At 31.5% G+C, this 16,352-nt stretch overlaps 2 protein-coding genes across 2 annotated transcripts in view; one reads left to right on the top strand and one right to left on the bottom strand.

Moving 5' to 3' along the window:
• Positions 1-16,352, bottom strand: part of LOC111711311 (rho guanine nucleotide exchange factor 10-like protein) — a 43,542-nt gene that overhangs the window by 16,190 nt on the left and 11,000 nt on the right. The window contains exons 2-7 of the mRNA XM_023485644.1: positions 12,303-12,423; positions 12,095-12,124; positions 11,890-11,968; positions 7,695-7,772; positions 6,651-7,251; positions 5,493-5,552 (exon numbers count right to left, since the gene is read on the bottom strand). Coding sequence (XP_023341412.1) covers positions 5,493-5,552; positions 6,651-7,251; positions 7,695-7,772; positions 11,890-11,968; positions 12,095-12,124; positions 12,303-12,332 — 878 coding nt within the window. The 5' untranslated portion in view covers positions 12,333-12,423. The remainder of the gene's footprint in view (positions 1-5,492; positions 5,553-6,650; positions 7,252-7,694; positions 7,773-11,889; positions 11,969-12,094; positions 12,125-12,302; positions 12,424-16,352) is intronic.
• LOC111711303 (uncharacterized) lies at positions 12,772-16,222 on the top strand. Its single transcript, XM_023485628.1, has 2 exons — positions 12,772-13,672; positions 16,032-16,222. The coding sequence occupies exons 1-2, from the start codon at positions 12,805-12,807 to the stop codon at positions 16,103-16,105; spliced, it is 942 nt and encodes a 313-aa protein (XP_023341396.1). The 5' UTR covers positions 12,772-12,804; the 3' UTR covers positions 16,106-16,222.

The raw sequence follows: 16,352 nt of genomic DNA, 5'->3' as shown, positions 1-16,352 counted from the left end.
TATCAGTTTTATAAACATCATAATCGTTAAGTTATTACTATAAAATGTGTAATGCATATTTTTTAATGATCTTTTTTTACTGTTAAGTTAATTAAGTAAAGTTAATTTCAAATGAAAATTCATGCACAGATGTCAAAGCCCGAATAGTTATCATTATTTTAAAAATATTATTATTAGTAAAAGTGTGCATGTAGTTAAGAGGCTGAAAACCAACTGACGGAAACCTTTATTTTTCTCTCATTCTGCTCTTCTCTCTATCTATCTATCTATCTATCTATCTATCTATCTATCTTCCTCTCATGTAAACCAATTGTAAATCTAAATAAATTTCCTTGCTACATTAAATTTGACTATTTTAGGTGTAAATAGTTTGAGTAAGACCAGTAACCTAAAGAAAATATCGTCACTGACATCTTTCATGATCCAAATTGAATATCTATTTGTACATATAATTCTAAATGTCTAAAATTTGTTCCGCGCGTTAAAGGTACTGAAAGCGCAATTTTAAGTGACCCACCGTGCAGTAAAGATGCCTGATTTACAATGGTACCCTTGAAACCTTAATCTGATTGAAAATGTGGAAGATACCGACGTTTTTTTAACTCGATTAGTGTTTATTTCTTGATTATTGGAAACAAGAAATGCGCAAGTCACTTTCGCAAAAAAACCGCAAGTGAAAAAAAAACCAGTTTGATGAAACAAAATCACACATATATATATATATATATATATATATATAATTTATACTTGATTAGAAAAACCTCACAAGATACCGTTGTGAATCGGACACTGCCATCTTTTCATGGATGTTGAAATCATGCTAACAGTCCCTTTAATCAACTTTGCAATAAGTGCAGCAAACCTGATTCCCTTACGGTTTAATTCTTTAGAATTGAATTTTGTCAAATATGGGAATGTTTAGATTTACATTAGTCATACAACAGGGGGTCAATATGCTTCCAAAGTATAAACAAAATATTCAAAAATTGCAAAGATTAAGAAAAAAATTTTTAAAAAATGTTTTCAAGAAGAATATTCAACCGTGGCTTTGAAGGATGTTTAAGAACCACACCCAGCACAGCTGGTTTCATTTAAACACAGGGATGTTCGAAATGCATAAGCTTTAAAGCATTATTACAAAAGCAAAGTTACTATTTAAAAAAATCACACTTAGCTAAAAGCTATGCTGTTCGGATCACAACATTTTTCACTAAGCATAGAAATATTTTTAAATTAAAAAAGCCTTTGAAGAGAACTTAAAAGAAAAAAAACTTTAAAACTTTCAAAATGAACCTCCATTTATTGAAGAAAGGTCATGCTTGATTCACAACGGTTCCTATTAAACCTTTACAGTTTATCTGATCAACGCTGTTTTTTTTTCTGGCTTGCGCGATGCTTATTTTTGTTAATCCTTCATCGTTTTCTTGCAGTAGAAATTCGCATGTCACTTTTGTAGAGAACCAGCAATTAAAAATTATCAGTTTTCAAAATTATGATCATAGATATATAATTCATACTTGATTAGACAAAGTTTTTAATGGTACCCTTGTGAATTGAACTTTCCACTCTATAAATGGAGAGTCACTTGATATTATGTTTACACTTTGGAGACCCTAGTTCAGTCATTTCTTAAAAAAATGATACAAAAAATCACTATTCTTTTTAAGGCAACAAGATTTTTTTATACGGGTTATATTTTATTCCTTTAATGGAAACATCAGTTAGAAATAAAGCACTAAAAATATTGAAGGTCCTAAAACATAAAAGGAACTCTAATCTCTAATCTTTTAACCCCTTATATTTCAAACTATGAATTCTGTTAAATCAAAAGGCCCAAGTTTAAAATATCAAAGGTTTACGCCATCACGTCGCAAAGATATTGGGATCAGACAATTTGAGTTTGTGGCAAAAACTCAGATCCATTAAGTTTTCACGAACACTTCCTTAAACGAATCAATGAATGAAAGAGCCCTAGGAATTTTCATTTTCAGTATGTGTGCACTGTGCACGTTTTGTAGTATTTAATCAAAACAAATATTTATTTTTCTCAAGAACACATAATTGTATATTTATTTATTAATTTTATATAATATCATATAAAAATAATTTAGTTTTTCTTTTTCTTTTTCTGAACGAGACGCACAACTGAACAGATTTTGTTCAGTTCATGAATTTGACAATAATGTCTAAAGTAAACACGAGTTCTTGCAAAAAACTCAAATTTTCTTATCCCTATATCTGTGCAACCTGAAGGTGTAAACCTTTGATATTTGAAACTTGAGACTAGTTGAGCTAAAAGTAGGTTTACAACATTGGGTTGCAAACATATAGGAATTAGAGAATTTGAGTTTGTGGCAAATACTGAATTCCCTTTTTCTCACTGAGACCAAAATTCATGAATAACATAACGTCGTTTAGCTCTGTAGACTAAGCTGAACCACTTCTCTCTTAATAAGAAAGCTATTCCAAAGACAATGTTAGGGTTTCATCAGTTAAACCCCCCCTGAAGGCTTTCCCCCCTCACCCCCCTTACAACAAAGTTTATAAAAATTCTGAAAATATATACTTTTGCAATAACCTATCTTGAAACGACAAGCGTCGAAAAGAAGTAACTATTTCCAACTGACGTTAATGATTTATAAAATTTTTCTAAAATGTGTGAAATTTAATATTTGCTTAATAGTATTTAAAAATGCAGTGTCAGCTTTCCAGGGGTGTTTTCATGAATGGGAAAAATCAAAAAACTTTTTTATTGATCATACATCCTCTTATTGAAATTTTATAATGTAGCCGAATAAAGGAATTGAGTCTTTGACACAAACTCAACATTCTAATACCAATATCAGTGCAATCTGATGGTGAAATCCTTTGATATTTAAAACTTAGATTTTGGGATCTAACAGATAAACATAACAATGCACCCCAAAAAAGATGATTAGGAATTAAACTCTCGCAGTAAACTTTAATATTATTCTCTCTATATCTTTAAAACCAGATTTCATTGGCCGTGGATATTTCAAACCACGAGTTCTGTTAGTCTAAGTTTGAAACATTGAAAGGTCACAAAGGTATGGGGATTAGAAAATTACAGATTTTATTTCTAGAAATAATTTCCCTTTGTTAAATGTGCATCATTCCTTTTTATAATAATGAGATATAGATTGTCGTCATTGATTTGTAAAATAAATTTGTAATCCTTTAAAAGAATATTATTGTAGATTTAGTAAAATATTTAGTTATGTTAATTCTCCATCAAAATATGTGGAAAGGATTTAAAGTCTGGAAAAATACCTTCTATCTTTATAAATCAGTATCAGTTAGAATTACAAGAAAAATAGATTTGAACATAGACTAAATAAAACACAGATTTTTTTATCTATTAAATGTGCCATGGTGTGTTTTAAGGGGTCATGGGGGGGGGAGACTGTTTTAAGGGGTCATGGGGGGGAGACTGTTTTTGTCACAATACTCCACTTAAAATGTGTTTCATGTTGAGAATGGACTAAATGAATATATTCGGCTAATCTGTTTATTTGCAAAGATTGTATGAATTGTAATCCCGCAATATATTTAGATGTCGTCTTTGAAACAACAAGTATTACGGAAGAAAAACATATATTTTATAGCAAAAGCACAAGAAAGCACAGGGGTTTAGGGATAATCTAAATATATAAATAGATTCTAACAGCCAGTAGCACTCACAATCCTTGAATTAGTCGAGAGTAGCGAGTTGAAAAATCCTATTTTAAAGGGAGTGACCCGCTATGTAAGGTGGTTGAACTGTGTTGTGGAAAACGTCTTTCGGATTCATTTGAGACATATTAAACTTTTTAAAGATCTGTAAATCCTGAGTTTGAGCGCAAATTCGACGTTCAAAACTCCTTCTTTGGGGGTGGATACGTTTTCAGAATTAGTTTTTTGAGTTGTTCAAAGAATTGTAACTACTGAGGATCGTCATGATAGACGTGAAACATTATGTTTAGTGTAATTCTTTTTTAATAAAAAATGTGAAGTTAAAAACTGAAATATATCTAAATTCACATAATTCCAAACTGCTCTGAAAGTTGCATCAATTTGTAAGACTGGGTCGACTTTTAAGTGCTGCAACACCTTGGGCTTTGATTTTATCTTGCTAACTCACTTATACTTTTTTGTAGTTCAGAGGCCGGATTTAAAGAATTTAAGCCGCCGCTCAAATATTGTTGGTTTCACTTAAAATTGTATTCAATGTTTCAAGATTTAAGCCGGCGCTCAATTGTAACCGGGTTTTGGCGGATTTAAGATGCGGCTCAAATTCATTAAATTCGGACACTGGATATTTTCAATTTTAACCTGTCAAGAATGTGATTTTAGCTTCAATTATTAAGAAGTAATTGAAAAAGTTGTTTAAGATTTGTTCAACCTTTGGATCAATATGTTATAGCCTAAACTGATATTTTGATTTTTTATAGATTTTGATACATCTTTAATCCACTTTGTCTATGGAATAAATCTTAATGGTTTAAATACGAAAATAAGTCTACAGTTATATATATATATATATATATATATATATAAACATATTATTGCGTAGTTAATAAAGAAAAATATTTTGATTAAGTCCAATACACTGACCCCCAGACACTCACTGACCCCTAGACACTTACTGACCCCAAGATACTTACAGACCCCCAGATACTTACTGACCCCTAGACACTTACTGACCACCTAGACACTCACTGACCACCTAGACACTCACTGACCTCTAGACACTTACTGACCCCTAGATACTTACCGTCCCCTAGGTACTTACTGACCCCTAGATACTTACCGACCCAAAGATACTTACTGATTGCAAAGATCTAACTTATTAAATTATAAAATATAAATACAAAAGGAGAATGAGAACAAAGGTTAAAGGGAGTGACCGGCTATGTAAGATAGTTGAACTGAGTATGCAGTGTTGTGGACAAATTATTTAGGATTCATTTGAGACATATTAAACTTTTTAAAGATCTATAAATCCTGAGTTTAATATTTAAAAAAACCAATTCTTAAAACGTATCCACCCAAAAGTACGATTTTGAACGTCGCTCAAACTCAGGATTTACAGATCTTTATATGTCTCAAATGAATTCTAAAGATTTGTCCACAACAGTGCAAACTCTATTCAACTGTCTTTCATAGCCGGTCTATCCCTTTAAATTGTAAAATATAAATACAAAAGGAGAATGAGAACAAAGCTAGGTTAACATCACTCAAGATAATTAGAAAAGGTAGAAAAGGTGAAAAAGTACAAAAAGAAAAGAAATTAATATAAAGGAACTGTGTTTCTGCCACAAACACTGATTTTTTAATATTTATATCTATGCAACCCAATGTATTGATATTTCAAGCAATGAATTATATAATATGAGTTTGAAATCTAATAAGTTTACACAATGAGGTAACAAAGATATAGGGGGTTAGAAAATTGAAGTTTTCTGTCCTTTTCAAATCATTCATTTACTTACTTTGAATCAGTTGTTGGAGTCAAATTATGTTTTGCCTCATTATCTTCATCATCTTCGCTACTAAAATAATCATCATTATCATCATCTTCGCTACTTAAATAATCATTATCTTCATCATCGTCGCTACTAAAATAATCATCATAATCATCATCTTCGCTACTAAAATAATCAACATTATTAATTGTTCTTTAAAGTAATTAGTATGAGGCGAGTATTCAGTTCCTTTGATTAATATTCTCTCTTCTTATCTAACAGGCCTACACAACTTTCAACTCTCTTAAATGATTTTTACATTGACCTTAAAGACTTAAAACTGACATAAAAGACGTTAAGCTGACATAAAAGACTTTAAACTGACCCAAAAGACTTTAGACTGACCTAAGAGACTTTAAACTGAGCCAAAGAACATTAAATTGACCTATAAGACTTAAAACTTACCTTAAAGACTCTAAACTGACCAAGAATAATCTAAACTGACCTAAAAGACTTTAAACTGACCTAACATACTTTAAGTTGACTTAAAGAATTTTAAACTGACCTTAAGGACTTTAAACTGACCTAACATACTTTAAGCTGACCTAAAGGATTTTAAACTGACCTAAAAGACTTTAAACTGACCTAACATACTTTAAGCTGACCTAAAAGACTTTAAACTGACCCAAAGACTTTACACTGACCTAAGAGACTTAAAACTGACCCAAAGAATATTAAATTGACCTAAAAGACTTAAAACTTATCTTAAAGACTCTAGACTGACCAAGAATAATCTAAACTGACCTAAAAGACTTTAAACTGATAAAAAATACTTTAAACTGACCTAACATACTTTAAGCTGACCTAAAGGATTAAAAACTGACCTAAAAGACTTGAAACTGGCCCAACATCCTTTCAGCTGACCTAAAAGAATTTTTAACTGACCTAAAATACTTTAAGCTGACCTAAAGTATTTCAAAATGACCTAAAAGACTTTAAACTGACCTAACATATTTTAAGCTGACCTAAAAGATTTTTAACTGACCTAAAAGACTTTAAACTGACCTAACATACTTTAAGCTGACCTAAAGGATTTTCAACTGACCTAAAAGACTTTAAATTGACTTAAAAGACTTTAAACTGACCAAAAAGACGTTTATCTGACCTAAACGACTTTAAACTGACCTGAAAGACTCAAAGTCAGCTGACTCTCCCAAGTCTGAGTCTTCACTAGCTAAGGGCACAGAAGGAACTGCTTGAATAAACTGGTTCTCCCAGCCTACATTATGAACTGGAACCCAACCAACCTCGTCTTTCACTTCAAAAGATGGGTCTTTGCCGAAGGATCGATCTATGTTCTCCCAATTGACGTCCTTATTCCAGCACTGTGTACTATTCCAAGCTTCTTTCTCTGGTTGGAAATGTGAATCTGTAAACTCCCAAATTGTACTTGGACTATTATTGTCTCCTTTAACCTCAATATCATCACATGATGAATCGTCTTTGTCTCGTGCATTTTGGTACGTTCGTCCTTCCTCACTACCCCAGGACTCTCCAGAGGATAAGGATTGGGAAGTTCGTCTTCGTCCTCCATTCAGCTCCGGGTACACCTGGAGATCCTCAGCTTTCTCTGTTCCCAGGGAGAGATTTAGGTTGGTCTCCGTCTCCATCTCCTGAACCTCCTTAACTGTCTGAACCTCGAGAACTTCTTGATTCTCCTGGTTCTCCTGATTCTCTTGATCCTCCTGAATCTGTTCTGTGATTAGAGAGTCCTTTCTTGTCATACCTGTAACCAAAATAGTTGGAAAGTAAATAAATATAAAAAATCTCACTTGGCTTCTAAAAACCAATATTTTTCCAAGAGGAAAAGTAGATATAAGGCGGTTTCATAAATGGAAAAGGAAAGAGCAGAGTGAGTTAAATAATAAAATGCTTCTATTCAAAAAACAAATTGTTGCGATTTTTAGCAAGAAAATATTTGTTTTTAAGTTAATTATTGCAAATTTTTACAATAAAAGTTCATGAAAAAGTAATTTTGATTTCACATCTCCTTAAAATGAAGAGAAAAAGAAAATTACAGGGAAATTTTCTTAGTTGGACTGGGGTGTTGATCTTTTTGGGAAGTTTTTAAAAAAAATTTTATGGAAAGGGGGGGGCCATTTTAGGGAATTTGTTCTTAGTAGGCAGTCGTGCGGGGGTAGATATTTTCTTGGAGGGGTCGGTACATACCTGGTTGTGAGAATGTTCTTAAGAAAGATGGCGGAGAGTTTAATGGAGAACTATCAATTTCAGTCACTGACCTTTTATCTAAACAATAATAAATATGATAAAAATATGATTATTAATAACAATAAGATTAAAAGGGCGTGTTTTATAAAAACTTTAAATAAAACTGAAGGGACTGGTTCAAATGGCCCTCCAGGATAAAATGACAAATTCCATTCACTAGACCTTTGTCTGATTAAGGATGAATGAGTTATTCTAATGTTTAAAACTAAAAATAATGTGGTTCCTGCATCATTGCATGTATTGAAGTGACAATGTATGATTTTTTTAGATAATTACAATATTTTCTTCTTTCTACTTTAAAAGAGTTTTAGGTGTGAATTGAAATTTCGAATTTTCATGATAAATAATGAATAAATCAAAGCCGAAATATGTACTTCTCAAACCATAAAACTTCCCTCAGATATGCCTGGTTGCTTTCAAGCATTACTTTGCTTAAAATCATGCATTATGCAACTTAGCATGCAAAACTGAAACTCCAGAATTAGTTCCTCATAAATTTCATTTATTTCATTAAAAAAATATATTTTTAAAGATAGAGGCAGTTGGAAAGAACATTTTTATGCTTTGTATTTGACCTTTCAGGGAGCTTCGATTAAAAGCTTAGCATAGTTTTATATTGTCATGTTCTTATACAAGTATACTGATACAAGTGTACAGATACAAGTGTACCGATACAAATGTACAGATACAAGTGTACTGGTTACAAGTATACAGATACAAGTGTACAGTTACAAGTATACAGATACAAATGTAGAGATACAAGTGTACAGATACAAGTGTACAGATACAAGTGCAGAGATACAAGTATACAGATATAAGTGTACAGATACAAGTGTACCGATACAAGTGCACAGATACAAGTGTACTGATACAAGTGTACAGATACAAGGGTACAGATACAAGTGTACAGTTACAAGTGTACAGTTACAAGTGTACTGATACAAGTGTACCGATACAAATGTACAGATACAAGTGTACAGGTACAAGTATACAGATACAAGTGTACAGTTACAAGTGTACTGATACAAGTGTAAAGATACAAGGGTACAGATACAAGTGTACAGTTACAAGTGTACAGTTACAAGTGTACTGATACAAGTGTACCGATACAAATGTACAGATACAAGTGTACAGTTACAAGTATACAGATACAAGTGCACAGTTACAAGTATACAGATACAAATGTAGAGATACAATTGTACAGATACAAGTGCAGAGATACAAGTATACAGATACAAGTGTACTGATACAAGTGTACCGATACAAGTGTACAGATAAAAGTGTACAGTTACAAGTATACAGATACAAATGTAGAGATACAAGTGTACAGATACAAGTGCAGAGATACAAGTATACAGATACAAGTGTACAGATACAAGTGTACAGTTACAAGTATACAGATACAAATGTAGAGATACAAGTGTACAGATACAAGTGCAGAGATACAAGTATACAGATACAAGTGTACAGATAAAAGTGTACAGATACAAGTGTACAGATACAAGTGTACTGATACAAGTGTACAGACACAAGTTTACAGATACAAGTGTACAGATAAAAGTGTACAGATACAAGTGAACAGATACAAGTGTACAGATACAAGGGTACAGATAAAAGTGTACAGATACAAGTGTACAGACAAAAGTGTACAGACACAAGTGTACGGATACAAGTGTACAGATAAAAGTATACTGATACAAGTGTACTGATATATATATTTATCAAGACTGTGACTCATTGGATTTCATGAATTTCATCAAATAAACATGTAAATTGCAAGCATAAAGATATCTTTAAAATAAAATTAAACATTTTAAATCATTCTGAACGTGAATTCAATTCAATATTTGCAGGTTTTAATCTAAATTTTGCAGAATTTCCTCCCACATGGATTTAAACCTTGGAGTAATACTAATGTCTAAAGATATATTAAAATGGTAATCAAGGACTTAAATATTATAAAGAACAGGAATTAGATTTAAGACTTCTAGGATTGTCTTACGTCCATTTTATAATTACTGTACTAGATCGAAATTTTGGACTAGGTTTACGATTTGTACTTATTCAAAAAATTCAAAGGAATTTAGTCTTTGCCCTAATTCAGATTTTCCTATCCTTATATCTTTGCAACTAAATTTCGTACAGATAAATTTCAAATTATGAATTCTTTTAGATCAAATACTTTGAGTTTTAAATATTAAAGGTTTATACCATTAGGTTGCAAAAGTTTTGGCAAAGATGTAATTCCTTTTCAAGAATTTTAAGTCTCACAAAAAAAGGTTTTAATAGATATTTGTTGCTAGAAATGCATTAACTATGGTTTACAGCGAAAAGGAAAAATCGTTTCGCTTTTTTTCGCATTTGGTTCGCTCGAAAAAATGCGAAATTTTTCGCTTTTTCGACGAAACTTCACTACAATCTATTTCGCAAAAAATACGAAACTTTCGCGAAATAAGAAAAAATGCATAAACGTTTGACAAAAAACAGCTTTTCGCGTAAATTTTCTTGAAAAAAATATTCCCGAAATTTTGCTTCGTTTAGGCATTTATCGCTTCATTTATTTTCGCGAAAATTTTGCGAAATACGAACGAAAATTTTCGCATTTTTTTCGCAAATTTTCGCGAAACGTTTTGTTTGCTGCAAACCTTACTAACAGATTGCAATATTTTGTTTTCATTTATTTTCTTTACATGAAAATTTCGCTTTTAGTGTTGACTTAAATATATAAATAATATATTACATGTATATTAAACTTATTTCTAAGTAAACAATTAACAATAAACAAATGTACTCTCCTAGATTGTACAAATACCGATATTCTTCTGTATTTTTTACACCGACAGTACACTTATTTGGATCCTTATTACACACGCACACTCTTTTGGTACAGACACACCCCCATGACGTTTCCGCCCCCTGGGTGGGATCAGTGCTATGATGCTACCTGATTACCCACTGTTTTAGGAATTTAACCCTTTACGTTCGCAAGAACCAACATGAGCTACTTAATGCATAAATTAAAATTTTTGAATTTCTTGAAAATAATCCTTTTTTATTAAAATCATTTTGTAATTAATTTTGGTTTAAGAATCAGTTCCTTGGATTTTCTGAAAAAATATCTAAAACATGGGATTTTTGTTACTTGGGCAGGATCCTATATGTTAAATCCAGGATCCGGGTCCGGTGATGAGTCCAGGATCCGAATCCGAATCCTGATTCCAACCTGTCGGGATTAGTTAAAGCTTTTCCAAAAAATATTTTTTTGAGTTTAATATTCACTTTTAAATTAGAACCTAAAACCTTATTGCACTTAAGATATTTTTGAAATTGTTAAGCCATGAAGCAGAAACAATTTAAATTGCCGCATTTTCAAAATAATAAAAATTTTAAAAATTTTGTTGGGTAATTATTTGCATTTTTGAAGAAACAAAAGTTCTAAGGCTATTTTATAACATTTACTGCAAATTTACAACCTACATTTTTGCGGATTTTTGTATTTTTGTTATCTCATTTAATTTTTAATGAATTTTTATGAAATTTTAAAAAACAATAGAGTAAACATATTCTCAACAATTTTTCAAAAAATATTTGATTCACCGATTTTGTTTAATGTTCCAAAAATATTTTTGGATTTTTTTGTCACATTTTACTTTTTTGATTCCTATAATACAAACAAAATTTTTGTTTGAAATTTTGTCTAAAACATCGATAATCTGTTTTTTTTTTACCTTGTACATATATAAATGCTTGACAGAAAAGAAAATCTGAGTGGAGGGTTCCTTTTTAATATTTTTTAGCTCTGACGTCTTGAGATTGTAAAATATACGTACATGTAATAAGCAGTACGTTAAATATACGTACATGTAATAAGCAGTACGTTAAATAAACGTACATGAAATAAGCAGTTCGTTAAATATACGTACATGTAATACGCAGTTCGTTAAATATACGTACATGTAATAGGCAGTACTTTAAATATACGTACATGTAATAAGCAGTACTTTAAATATACGTACATGTAATAAGCAGTACTTTAAATATACGTACATGTAATAAGCAGTACTTTAAATATACGTACATGTGCAGTACTTTAAATATACGTACATGTAATAAGCAGTACTTTAAATATACGTACATGTAATAAGCAGTACGTTTCCTTGTTTATCTGTTTTTTCATTATCATTCCCAAACATAGAGGACAGGGACTCAGATACCTTCAGATAAATGGTTTATCAAAACAAAGGAAAAAGTTTTTCAAACGAATTATGTTTATTTTCAAACTTGGATTAAGAATTGTTTTTATTTTATAAAATTAGCTTTTTCGTAAACCAATTCTTTTCCTTTGTGAAATCCGCAGATAATGGTCGATACTGAAATATAGATATTTTGATTATTAACATCAACATCATCAACATCAACATCAACATCAACATCAACATCAACATCAGCATCAACATCAACATCAACATCAACATCAACATCAACATCAACATCAACATCAACATCAACATCAACATCAACATCAACATCAACATCAACATCAACTACCTGTTTCTTCCGTAAGGACCTTCGACTCATTTTCACAATTCCTCGTTATATCCATCAAATTGATCAAATTGATCAAATTGGTCAATTGATCAATTGATCAACACCTGTGAAGGCTCCAGATCTGAAAAAATAAGATGAGAAAGAGTGGAATAGTTTTGACTCCAGGTGGGGCCAACACTGATTAATAATAACAATGTCTTTATTGATTATTAAATAAACGTATATGAACATGTTGTATAAAATCGAATTTTCTTGCATAATTTTGTATTAAATATGATGATGAGGATTGTGGAACAGATAATCTTTTGATAAATCCCCTAATTTTAAATCAAAAGTGCTAGAAATTAGATAATTCTTTTTTTTAACCTTTATCCAGCTTTATCAAGCTTTCTACAGATCAAAATTGAGATAAATAATCAAATCAATTGATTATCACTTGGGATGATAAAAATTTAAATTCTCATCATATCAAATTAAAAGCATCACTCCAACACAAGGGTTCATGATGAGAATACTAATTGCAGTGCTCTCGTTGACAGTAGCAGCTTCTGCTTTTGATACAAAATGTGGAGAATGTGTAGCAATGATTGAACCTTTTGCTGACACATATGTTAGCGGTATGTCTGCTGAAGAGTTCTCTGACGCCTGGAAGGATGCCTGTGATTCTCTTACTGGAAAGCAGATGAATACATGTCTAGCATTGAATATTCACTACAGCGAAGATGTCTTTGCTATCCTTACTGAAAAGCTGTCTGGCGATGAAGGACCAGCTAAGGTCTGTAGCATGTTTGATCTCTGTAAAGCTGGAGATAAAATGCACCTGGACTACACTTGGGACTGTGGAGACTGTAAAAGCCAGGCCAAGAATTATCAGAAAAGTGTTACAAAGCTCTCAGAGTCCCAGTTGAAGAAGAAGATGAATAAAGCCATGTGCTCAGGCATCGATGCAAGCAAAAAGGCCAACTGTGAGAATTTTGTTAAAGAAGCTGTTCCATTAATTGCTTCAGTTTTAAAGAAAATGGATATGAGCAAAACCTTCTGCGCAAATGTTGGAATTTGTCCAACAAAATCAGGCATTTTCCAAATGTCGTCTGTTAAGAACGGAGGGGGATCTGAAAAACCTGCTGAATGCAAGAAATGTCAAGCATCTGTTAATTTGATGAGAAGCTTGCTCGACCTCACTGATGCTGCCTTTGACTCTTCTATGGTGTGCAAAATGCTTCCATTCATTGGAAAGAAGTGTGATGATTTCTTCAGTAAGTACGGAGACATCATTTACGAGGGCATTAAAGCAAACCTAGATACCACCGAGATATGCGAGAAAGATCTTGGGCTTTGTGATCCTGATATACCTGAAGTTGCGAATACAGATGCTACAGAGACGGATTCAAGGCTATACAGCTCAAAAGCAAGATTTTTCTACAAACTAGTTCATCTGGACTAAACTATTCTACAAACTAGTTCATCTGGACTAAACTTTTCTGCAAATTAGTTCATATGGACTAAATTATTGAGTTTCATCAATTTGTTTGAAATAAAGTTTTTATTATGGCCACAGAAAGATAAGAATATGTTTCATCAATAACTAATCTTATCTTATTTCTAACAATCAATAGTTTTGTAAGTTTATAGTTAAAACTGTTGGAAATGAATAAAATAATAAACATTTTTCGGAATTACCCCCCCCCCCCAATACGTTTTTTAATCTTAAATATATGACGAGTTCTTTACAAAATATGAAAATAATTTATCACAAATTTTCTGAGAGCTAGCAGACATGAAAGGAGTAGGGCGGACTAGATTCAGTTGAAAAGTGTGAAAAATTGTTTCAAATGTATAATTGATCATCTTTTTATATAAAATCCTATGAAAATAAGATCAATAGAACCGTGAACTAGCAGAGATACGTTTCAGCAGGGCATGTAACCGACAAAATATTACTCAATAAAAACCACATAAAAATTGTATATTTTAAAACACCATAGTGTTAGTTTATCTTGAAGCCAACCCTTAATAAGCTGTAAATAATCTTCAATGTGAGATACGATACTTTTATTCTTTTTATGAGTCCTAACTTTTGGCGAACGTGCCCATATTTGGTAAGGTGTTGATTCTAAATTGAATAAATAGGGTGATAGATTGATTTTATGGAAACACAACATATAAACCTAATATAACAGGTTAGGGTGTCCATATGCATATCAGTTTAATAACAATAGTTTATTAGAACCCCCCACCCCACACCACATATTATAATCATCCCTTTTCAGAAATATTTTTTTGCTTAAATTCCTTATTTCATGTTATCTGTCATCGAATTCATCCTAACCCCGAATTATACATCTATCCGTCCATCCATATCGTTAAGAAATATGTAAACATATGTTTTATTTGGTTTGGTTAAACTTCGGTTTGAGTACACTAAGTTTGGTTTGGTTCTTCCAACCATTGGTTGGTTGCGCATTTTCTAAAAATATTTGAAATCTACCACAAGTACACTGATATTAGATATGTATATATATATAATATGATAGATAAAGATGAATTGTCAACTGCGGTTTTTCCTGATCCGTAGTTCTGCAAAAATAGTTTTAGCGCAAGATTGCACAATAATTCGGAGATACAAATATAAAAAATTAAGCTCAGCCATCCAGAAAAATTGCATTGTTCATAACAAAGATGTTGAAATTTATATTATCATTATCGTCCAAAATTTATTACATGGAGATATTTCATTTAATCCAAATGTCCAAATACAAGTTCAGCTTGAAAAAATGCAATGGATTTCAATTTTAGATTTTCGGAATAATTTAAATTGAATTAAAATTGTTTTAATGATTTTCAACTTTGCTTTTCATGTGAAAAATTTAAATTTTTAATATTTTGTCAAAATAAAATTATTCAAGAAATGTATGAACATGATCCTCTCCTCCCCTCCCCTCAATGTCTCACATGACCCCCTGCCCTCCTATCCCTGTCAGGAAACAGTCTAGATAATGGATAGAAAGATAGATAAATAGATAAGAAAACTAGGTTACCGAACTGGAAAATAATAAACAAGAAACAGGAAACTCAAGATAATACAAATCATAGAAACTTGTGTTTACAAAATAGGTGTACTGCAGAGGAATGTAAACAAACACAGTAGTACTGTTTGTGTTCCTCCCAGAAACTGCAGTACACCTTATTTGTAAACAAAGCTATGAGAGTTCCTGGTATATATTCTTGTTTACAAAATAAGTTTATAAATTACAATTTCACCCTCATTGAAGCAACAAATGTTGAAAAGCAATTGGGGCTTTTTCGTTTCATAAACTAAAGAAATTCCTTTTCAATTTCATATTTTTATGTTTTCTTGCAATCAATCGATCAATCAAGTTGACTTGGAAAGCATCTTCTTAATATGTACTTTTATACTAAATCTATGAATGCATCTTTTCATAATGTACTTTTATTAGACTATATCTTGGTAAATCTCTCCACCCAATAAGTACTTTTTTACTATATCTCGAGTACATAAGGTTTGCTGCGAAAAGGAAAAATCGTTCCGCAAATTTGCGAAAAAATAATGCAAAAATTTCGCGAAAAAAACGGAAGTAAAAAAATAATGCAAAATATTTGCGAAAATTCATCAAAAAAAACAAAATTTTGCGAAATGTTTTGTTCGTTGCAAACCCTAGGTACATAATGTACTTTTATACTAGCTATTGGTAAAAGTTGCGAATACAGATGCTACAGAGACGGATTCAAGGCTATACAGCTCAAAAGCAAGATTTTTCTACAAACTAGTTCATCTGGACTAAACTATTCTACAAACTAGTTCATCTGGACTAAACTTTTCTGCAAATTAGTTCATATGGACTAAATTATTGAGTTTCATCAATTTGTTTGAAATAAAGTTTTTATTATGGCCACAGAAAGATAAGAATATGTTTCATCAATAACTAATCTTATCTTATTTCTAACAATCAATAGTTTTGTAAGTTTATAGTTAAAACTGTTGGAAATGAATAAAATAATAAACATTTTTCGGAATTACCCCCCCCCCCC

The sequence above is a fragment of the Eurytemora carolleeae genome, unplaced genomic scaffold (genome assembly GCF_000591075.1).
Source record: "Eurytemora carolleeae unplaced genomic scaffold, Eaff_2.0 scaffold592, whole genome shotgun sequence".
NCBI lineage: Eukaryota > Metazoa > Arthropoda > Copepoda > Calanoida > Temoridae > Eurytemora > Eurytemora carolleeae.
This window is presented reverse-complemented; position numbering and strand designations above follow the sequence as displayed.